Source organism: Trypanosoma grayi, assembly GCF_000691245.1.
Source record: "Trypanosoma grayi strain ANR4 Tgr_749_V1, whole genome shotgun sequence".
Taxonomy (NCBI): domain Eukaryota; phylum Euglenozoa; class Kinetoplastea; order Trypanosomatida; family Trypanosomatidae; genus Trypanosoma; species Trypanosoma grayi.
This window is the reverse complement of record NW_008826368.1, coordinates 1-8480: the sequence shown is the minus strand read 5'-3', so window position 1 is coordinate 8480 and position 8480 is coordinate 1. Positions and strand designations below refer to the sequence as shown.

General features: G+C 53.3%; 8 protein-coding genes across 8 annotated transcripts; 6 read left to right on the top strand and 2 right to left on the bottom strand.

The window, feature by feature from the left end:
* Positions 1 to 97: 97 nt before the first annotated feature.
* On the top strand, positions 98 to 316 carry DQ04_07491070 (brix domain containing-like protein; the record flags this gene model as incomplete). The annotated part of the gene is made up of 1 exon (XM_009315195.1): positions 98 to 316. The coding sequence occupies one exon, from the start codon at positions 98 to 100 to the stop codon at positions 314 to 316; it is 219 nt and encodes a 72-aa protein (XP_009313470.1).
* Positions 317 to 751: 435 nt separating this feature from the next.
* On the top strand, positions 752 to 1426 carry DQ04_07491060 (cyclophilin; the record flags this gene model as incomplete). The annotated part of the gene is made up of 1 exon (XM_009315194.1): positions 752 to 1426. One exon carries the CDS (start codon positions 752 to 754, stop codon positions 1424 to 1426), a length of 675 nt encoding a protein of 224 aa, XP_009313469.1.
* A 722-nt stretch (positions 1427 to 2148) lies between these two features.
* Positions 2149 to 2553, bottom strand: DQ04_07491050 (hypothetical protein; the record flags this gene model as incomplete). Its single annotated transcript, XM_009315193.1, has 1 exon — positions 2149 to 2553. The coding sequence occupies one exon, from the start codon at positions 2551 to 2553 to the stop codon at positions 2149 to 2151; it is 405 nt and encodes a 134-aa protein (XP_009313468.1).
* Positions 2554 to 2874: 321 nt separating this feature from the next.
* DQ04_07491040 (hypothetical protein) lies at positions 2875 to 3192 on the bottom strand (the record flags this gene model as incomplete). Its single annotated transcript, XM_009315192.1, has 1 exon — positions 2875 to 3192. The coding sequence occupies one exon, from the start codon at positions 3190 to 3192 to the stop codon at positions 2875 to 2877; it is 318 nt and encodes a 105-aa protein (XP_009313467.1).
* Positions 3193 to 3202: 10 nt separating this feature from the next.
* DQ04_07491030 (hypothetical protein) lies at positions 3203 to 3517 on the top strand (the record flags this gene model as incomplete). The annotated part of the gene is made up of 1 exon (XM_009315191.1): positions 3203 to 3517. The coding sequence occupies one exon, from the start codon at positions 3203 to 3205 to the stop codon at positions 3515 to 3517; it is 315 nt and encodes a 104-aa protein (XP_009313466.1).
* A 247-nt stretch (positions 3518 to 3764) lies between these two features.
* Positions 3765 to 4289, top strand: DQ04_07491020 (hypothetical protein; the record flags this gene model as incomplete). Its single annotated transcript, XM_009315190.1, has 1 exon — positions 3765 to 4289. The coding sequence occupies one exon, from the start codon at positions 3765 to 3767 to the stop codon at positions 4287 to 4289; it is 525 nt and encodes a 174-aa protein (XP_009313465.1).
* A 1537-nt stretch (positions 4290 to 5826) lies between these two features.
* DQ04_07491010 (hypothetical protein) lies at positions 5827 to 6411 on the top strand (the record flags this gene model as incomplete). Its single annotated transcript, XM_009315189.1, has 1 exon — positions 5827 to 6411. The coding sequence occupies one exon, from the start codon at positions 5827 to 5829 to the stop codon at positions 6409 to 6411; it is 585 nt and encodes a 194-aa protein (XP_009313464.1).
* Positions 6412 to 7728: 1317 nt separating this feature from the next.
* DQ04_07491000 (hypothetical protein) lies at positions 7729 to 8480 on the top strand (the record flags this gene model as incomplete). The annotated part of the gene is made up of 1 exon (XM_009315188.1): positions 7729 to 8480. A coding segment is annotated over one exon (752 nt), but the record flags the coding sequence as incomplete, so codon positions are not given.

Genomic DNA, 8480 nt, shown 5'->3' with positions numbered 1-8480 from the left:
GTTCGCGACGCCGGCAGAGTTCAAGGTGGCGACGAAGCTGCCGCGAGAGGTCGCGGCGACGCTGCGCTCGACGGCGGCCAACGTCAGCAGCGACGCGATGCAGAACCTGCGCGGGCAGCTGCACGTCGGCAAGCAGGACGTCGAACAGCTCAACCTCCGCCGCTTCAAGGCACACAGAAAGGTGCAACGCGGAGGGGCCGATGGTGATGCCGCTGCTGCTGAGGGTGGGGACGAGGAGGCGCCGCGGAAACGCCACCGTCGCCGTCGCGGTGGAAACGACGCCGACGACGAGGCGCGGCCAGAGACGGATATATGATGCGACTAAGTGACGGGTAACAATAATGCTCACGGCGCGGGGGGAACCAATGCGAGAAGCCAAGGGGCACACAGCGCCGAATTGAGGAGAGGAGCCGAAACGACAAACAAAGAACTCAGGGAATGAAGGAAATGAGAAACCGAAGCTTTCATCGATTTGACGCTATCCCCACCACTTCTTTTTTTCCCTCTGCTTTGTTGTTTTATTTTTCTGTGTGTGTGTGTTTGTTCGTGTCATGTTGCTTGCGTGACGGATGATGGCGAAGTGTGTGCGGAGCTACCAAGTGCCACCGTCCCTCTCTGTTCGTCCTACCCACTTCCAACCGCGAGGGATACATATAGATAGATAGGGCCCGTGCGTGTGTGTGTGTGTGTGGTTGTGTGTGGAGCCAAGGCGAGAAGAGCGAGAATACAAGCAGCAGCAACAGTGTGCGGCATGCCTCTCCGGTTTTTCTCTGCATTTCTCCTCGGCGGCGCGGCAAAGGTGCTCCTCGGCGGCACGGCGTACGCCGCCGGTGCATATACGAGCCCGTACCCGCAGAACGCCCGCAACTCTGTTGTCTACCTCGATACCGCCACGCAGGACGGTAGCTCATGGCTCGGGTCAGCAGCAACGACACCCATCGGCCGCATCGAGATCGAGCTCTTCGACGACACGGTCCCCATCACCGCGCGCAACTTTCGTGAGCTCTGCCGCGGCTCGTCAAAGAACACACCGGAGGGGAAACCGCTGCACTACAAGGGCTCTGTCTTCCACCGCATCATCCCCGGTTTCATGATTCAAGGCGGCGATATTACAAAGGGAAACGGCACAGGTGGCTGCTCCATCTATGGCGTCCGGTTCAAGGATGAATCCTTCGAGGCGAAGGCCGGCAAACACAAGGGCCCGGGTATTCTCTCCATGGCTAACGCCGGCCGTAACACCAACGGCTCGCAATTCTTCATCTGCACCGTTTCCTGCCCGTGGCTCGACGGCAAGCACGTTGTCTTTGGTCAGGTGCTGCGCGGCTTCGAGCACGCCAAGGCGATCGAGGACTGTGGCACGCCGCACGGCAAGCCGACGAAAACCGTTGTCGTGTCGGACTGCGGCGTGCTGAAGGATGCCCCGTAGTTTCATTCTTTTCTTTTTGTGCTTCACACTTTGGTGAAGGGCACATGGTTGCGGCTAGGATGCACCTGGCGAGATGAGAAGCGGTACTGTGGGGGAAAAAGATGCGCCTTTGCGACTCTTGTTATGCCTCGTGTCTGTTGTTCCTTCGGTTTGAAAAATCGCACTGCTTTTTCATTCCACTCCTTGAATGTTTTCTTCCGCCATGAAGGACATCTTCAATGAAGCACCTTACCGTGGCGAGCAGACACGCTTGGCGCTTGGGCAGCGTGGCTGCTTTCACACACGTGAAGTAGAAGCTGACGCGAACTTGGCGGGGTCGTGTGCGACCATCAAGGCACTGCCAATGTCCTATGGCAGAGAGAGAGAGAGAGAGAGAGAGAGAGAGACGCACCGCGCCGTTTGACAGGTGATACTCCTCCTCTTCCTCCGAATCACGGAGGCGCAGATGCGTAGCAGTCACCACACATGAGCAAACATGAGAGGCCGACTCGGAGTGCGGCGCACCCGTCTGCTCTCGCCCCTTCACGCCGTGTGACGCCCGCCCCACGTGCACGAGCCGAATGATCACCAAGCGTTTTTGCTTAAAACTTGTCGCTGGTATGATGGCTGTTCGCCACTCACGAAAGGCTCGGGCCTCCTAAAGGATAGAGCCTCTGATTTCTACTCTCTCGGAGGGAGAGTACTTCTCTCTTTGGGACCATCAATGTGACGCATGAGCTTCATTATCGATGTGCCCAGCAGGACGGCGGTGTTCGAGGTGTGAATGCAAAGGGCTGACTTGGGTATTGGGTGCACTTGAGAGGCTGGCGGTTCGTAGACACTGAGCAACTTGAGACTCTCCGCTTCGTGCGGCCCTTCAGAGTAGGTATCGTGCCTGCCTGGCCGGCGACTCTTGCTGCGGAGACCAATACCGCTACATTGGTGTCGGATCGTGGGCAGCCTTCAAGACGTTGGGGCCTGAGCGTCACACGGGCTTTCTGACGGTGAGAGCCCTTAGCGTTCCTAGAACAACCAAAAAGAGCGTGAAGTTTAGGCTTGAGTACTGCGACCAAGGTGAATTTCACTGCATTCGATACGTAATTTGCGGAGAAGGTGGATCTGCTTCCTTTCCCCTTTCTGAAATGCATGAAGCCGAAACTACTGGCTTTCTCTGGAAGCACATTACGCTTACAAAGCCGATGCCATAGGCCGCGTGCACGAAGTGAGAAGGGTCTGTTGTGACAAGGACGGAAGACTTATGTGGATAAGACCAACCTTGAGTCCATGAAGGAAGGGAAATAAGCCCACAATGAGCTTTACCATCGCTTGTTGATCACACGCCAGGAACATTCACTTTTTTTTTGCTTAGCTATTGTGTTTGATTTTTAACGCTCGGCATCACGGAAGAATGGGTCTTGCGAAGAAAACTGCGTGCAGAGAGAAGGCGATCAGCTATATGTCTCATGGTTTCATTGCTGCGCTTTCGGTTGCCCATTTTTAAATTTGATTTTATCATCGTTTGTGACTGCACTTGAGGAGGGCAGGTGCGTTCGGTTCCTTTCTGCCTTTTTCCTTTCGTCCTCCCCGCTCCGCTTAAAACACCGCCTCGCAGAGGAGCCGTGTGGCTGCAGGGCCCCGAAAGCCGACGCTTCGTAAGTACCCGCACAGAATCCACCACACAGAAGCAACTGGCCGGTGCGCGTCCATCTTTCCTTCTCTTCTCCACGTTGTAGAAGCGAAAGGGACCATGCGGGCCCCCCTTGAGGCGCACGGTTATGTGAAATCATATGTGCTATAATGTTAGAGCGTGGTAGCTTCTGCGGGGCTGTTGTTTCTGCGTCGGGTGGTGAAAGCGCTTCGTTTATTGGCCGCTGCATAAATGCTGCGAGTGATTCCATAGTGTTTATGCTCCGTGCGAGTTGGCGAGTGGACATCAGTCATTCTTGTCCATCACCTGGTGCCCGCAGCGTCACCTCTGTTGATCGGAATGCGGGAAGTTTGTTGATTCCTGCACCGATGCAACATCAGGCGTTTCTGCGCGCTTTTCGTGGGATGATTGGGGTTTCCGGCAATGCATTCGAGAGACGCAACGTAAGTTGGAGGTGCTTCTAGGGCTTCGTGCTGGGGAGTGGGTGCACTCGCCAGGCCGACCCGGTGCTCGCGTGCGGTGTGTAACTGTTGTTGTTTGCTGTGTGTGGGGATGGAAGGCAAAAAAAAAAAAATGCCATCCGCGCAAGGTGGAAGATCCAAAGGTTTAATCCATGTGGCCATTGTGCCTGTGCTGAGTTTTGTTAATTATAATTGCCCTCTCCCTTCTCAGTGTTTCCACGTTCTTGTAGCACCAGGAAAAAAAAAAAAAATGGACCAGGTAACGTTTTCTCTTTTGCACCGGCGACTGGTGTCCATTGGGTTTGACGGGTGGGACGCCGTGTGCGAGGAGGACGTGTACAGAGGGGACCCGCACTGCTACGCAGGGTTTATGCGTAGCATTCTTGCAGCGTTTCCACACGCCACAGCTGCATTGCTGCACAAATACCCCTGGCTCTGCGTGGAGGGCGATGATGGGGCTCTCGCACACTCTGTCTTGCGTGTGCTGATGCAGGAATATGGCCGTAAGCCTTCCATAACGGCTATGCAGTTTAGAGCGACGAAATATGCCTCCGCGAAGATTAAAACATGCATAGAGTTGTTTGACCTCCTGAGCAGGATGACTGCCCGTGGAAGGAGAGCGGAGTGCTCCCGTGCTGCCAATAAGAAGGAGAGCATTGCGGAGATGGATTCTTCCCGTCTGTCGAGCTGTGACTCCACAGCACTTCTTCTGGAAGCACAGCTACATAGCCTTGATGAGCGAAAGAGGGCGCTTAATCGACTTTCTCGTGTGTGACCAGAGCTATTGGATAAAGTATGGAGTGCATGTGCCCATTATCTTCACTGGTGGCTCATGTTTTCTGCGTTAATTGGACATTCCGGGGAGCCAGCAGTGCACTCTCATGCCGGCTATAGTCACCAATGTGCTGATGGTGTACAGAAGGTCTGTGACACCAGATGGGCGCATCCGTTAACGCTTTCCCTGAGAGCACTTGGAGGAAGATTACATCAGTCGACAGCTAATACATGGAAATGTGCCCAAAGTGTGCTTGCTGGAGTGGCATAGATCCCTGCACGCCTCAGAGTGCCATAGAGACGTAAAGCACACTTTCTTTATTGAGAATCATGGATGCGAGTGCATGCGATGGCCTTCTCTGTGGGGCTCGGATTCTTGCTTCTCTCGTTATTCCTTTGGTTGTGGGTGTTGGGTCCGCAGAAAGAGTGGAAACGTTGCGTTTCTTTGTAGATCCTGCCACCAGTGTGTTTACACTGCAATGCCCAACAGCTGCCACTGGCTGGGCACTTTCTCGGAATCTGTTAGGGTGAGCTGTGCGGGCGTTTGTTGGGAGCCGGTGTGAAGGGGACCTTGTTGTCCACCGCCTCAATGAAGATAGAAAAAAAAGCGGGCAATGAGAAGCTCGATGGAGTATTTAGCTGATGCCATCCTTCATCTCGTCGCCCGCAGACCCTCCATGCTGATCACATCCATTCCAGGTCGAGTAGGGGCAGTGAAGAAGGTGGTGGCGACACGGTGAGGTGACGAATACTCCAAACGACACAAACCCACCGAACAAACTCTCACGCCTGAGGGGAATACAAGCAGGTGGTACTTGGCACTTCCATAACGCTCTCTTCTGGAGGCTTCGGTCTTCAGGTGTGCCGTACGAGGGTTCGCACAGCATGCACGACCCATATGGACGCCCCGTTGGCTACACCCTGGGAAGGCTGCATGGCCTTGAACCACACAAGAACTCTACTCGGTGCTCTGCATTACCGGCGATTTCCCATTTCCATAGATTGCTCAAAGGTGCCAGAGTAGCGCTTGCTGCGCCACCAGGCACGACCTCTCTTTGGATTCTCTGTGCAAACATGAGTCTGATGAGGATGCGTGGCGAACTGTGAACTGAAGCAACCAGTTTTTTTTTCACTGCGCAATAGTCTCATTCCTCTTCTGATTATGTGTGCGTGTGTTTGATGTTCGAGGACGTCTTATTCGAATAAGGAGGTTTGTGGTCACGGCTGGGGGTGTCGTGGAGACTCAGTGTTACGGTCTTGTGGCAAATGAAGTGCAGCAGCTCATTGCGGCGGGCGAGATGGACGTTCTGTGAAGAGACACTCTTGGATTTCATATCTGTGCAGCTTTCTCCTCGTGAGAAGTAATGGCGTCTCTGTGATGGCCCACTGACTGCAAAGACGATATGCATCACGATACTTGGGTGAGGTGTGCTAAAGGGACGAACTGAATGACCGTAATGGTGATATACATTCCAAGGGTAAGGCATTCTTCACAGCATACGTTTCAGACAACGAAAAACATACCAGCGGTGAGGTGCATGGCAGACGCGACGGCATTTCTCATCGAGGTGCGGGCACAGAACCGCAACGGATGGCAGCAAGAGTTGTGTGCCCTCCTTCACGGTGCGTTGCGCTCTCGGAATTGTTCTTCTGCAATATTGAAGCATGCGCCCTTTGCTCCACTGCATCAAATAGGGAGTGAAAGAATTGGACCAGCAGGAGGACGCAGGCTCAGACTGGTTCTTTTCTTTCGCTCCGCAGAGACGCCTGGCGGCTGCACGATGGGCCTCTGCTGCTCTTGCTACGAGGCTCATTGTGAAAACGTGTGCGACGGATGCTTGTGTGTGTGTGTGTGTGTTAGACTGGTGGGTGCGGGAGAGGTCTCGCTGGGGAAGTGTGTGCCCAACGCATGGAGTGGGAGAAATGCGAAGACACCTGTGCGCTTCCTGTGTCGCAGTCGAGGGACGGATTCGTCGACGACGCTGATTTCACTCACAGAGAGACGTGCTTCGACACTACCCAATGGGTGCTATAAAGAGTCACGCAACATGCGAAAAAGAAATGGAGATGCAGAGCCAACTCACACTCACACAAGGCGTCATCTCAACTGCGGTGTGTACTGAGGCTTTCAGATGTGTTTCCCAGACTGTTTGCAAAGATGGAGGAGTCTCTTGCTTTTCTGTGCAGAGCCCCACACAGCAGGTGCAGAAAGCACCACCCACCTGCAACTGCTGCGCGCTCGTTTGGTTTGAGCATAGCTTCTATTTCGAGTGAAGAGTTGTCGAGGTTGCTGTGTGATTCCCGCGGTGGTGCGGATTTCTGGTACGCTTGACTGATTGCGTGGTTTGCTCACGTGGAGTTGGTGCTTTTCTACAGTTTCTATTGCTTTATGTGTGTGTGTGGTGCTCGGTGTCCTCTGCAGTGGTAGGGTTAGTAGTTGCCACTCTCCCAAGCGTCAATTTCACCACTCGAAATCATCAGTGTGTGCCTAAAAGTCTCAGTAGCGATGATGCCCGGCAGGACATTAGTGTTTGAGGTGTAACGTCAATGAGTGGGCGTTAAGTGGTGGCATTGTTTTTTTGCCTCTTGGTTGTGTTGGGTGGCGAGGGGAATTTTGTTTGGATGGGTGAATGAGCTATGATTGATGCCCCAACCGATGTGTGGCCCGTGTGAGTTTGCCTGAAGGAGCAGAGGGGCTGATAACACATCGGTGTGCAGATACGCTTCACCTCTGCGATCAGAGCACGCTTCTGGCTCCTCCTCGTGTTGCTCCCACCTTGCAGGATGAACAACAGAGTGTTCTGGGCCCTGTTCGGTGACTCTGATGAAATGTGACATGCAACCACGACGCCCAAAAGATGCAGTTGAGAGGTGGTGGCTTACTCGATGATGTGCAAACCTCCTGATGAATGCATCTTGCCTTTTCGCATCACCGTGATTGAAACGAGCACCGCAGGGTAATAGCGTGGTGAATCATTTATGGCGGACGGTTCCACAGCACATATTCCCCATGAATGACATGAGCGACGCAGACGTGACGGCGCGAGCTGTGGCGGCGATGTGTGGGGTTTTGAGGTGGCGCGGGGACTCTGGGAAGTTGGGTGTGCCTGGATGCCTTTGCATTGCATGCGTGAAGGTGTGAGCGAGGGAGATATGGGTAAAAGAGGATGCTGAGAGTGCCTGCTAGCACACAGTGACTGAATCAAAAAACACAATTGGCTGGCTCAGCGTAAGATTGAAGTGAAACCCCAACGAAGGGACTTGTATATATGTTCAGCGAAGAATAAAAATGTGGATGCGTCCCTTGTAGAAGCATGCTTGTTGTTAATCCTCTGCGCTCTGTATTCTATTAGCTGCCTTTTTGCTCCTACCCATTCCGAATTAAGGGAATTATCTAACAACACCTGCAGCACCAATATCGAATCAGACAAACGTTGAACATGGCGCACAGGGAAGGGAAATCGCAATTGGCACATCTACGGTATTCCAAGATACCAAAGAGCATTGACAGTTGCAGTCTCGGTGCCATGAACCTATGCGAACCTGTTTCAGTCCTGCGTAGAGGCAGAAGGAAGACGAGACTGCAGGCATCTATGGGGCTGCAGTTGAGAGACATCCAGGTGTTGTTTCTGGTACTGATGGTTGTGGCTGAACCGTTTCTTTCCTGTGCTGCTGCGGATGGTGGCATGGCCACCCGAACGAGAATGGCCACACCTGCAGCCGACGACGATCCCTCGGTGACACTCACGAACTGCTTTCCCAGCGTTATACTCAGTGCTTCCAACATCCCATACACCTGCGAAGTTAAAAATGACCAAACACTAAGTGGCTTGAACCTCTCCGCATCGTACTATCATAAAGGAGACCTCATCCCTGGCTGGCCGGCGACTCTTGGTGCGAGAACCAATACCATTACATTCATGCCTATTACTGGGGCGCCATCAGGACGTTGGGAATTGGTCATAACTGAGGTTGCTGTCGATTTAAGCTCTGTCACTCCTCGGACAACCAATAAGAGCATGAACTTCATGCTGATTGGTACGGTCCATGCGAATTTCAAAGTACTCTATCCGTATTACGGTATGGGTGTATCTTTTGCACCTAATCTTCCGAGTGGCACCATGGCTTCCGACTACATGCTGGTCCGCTCTTTCAATGACTGCCAGTACACCACTACAAACTGCACTGACAC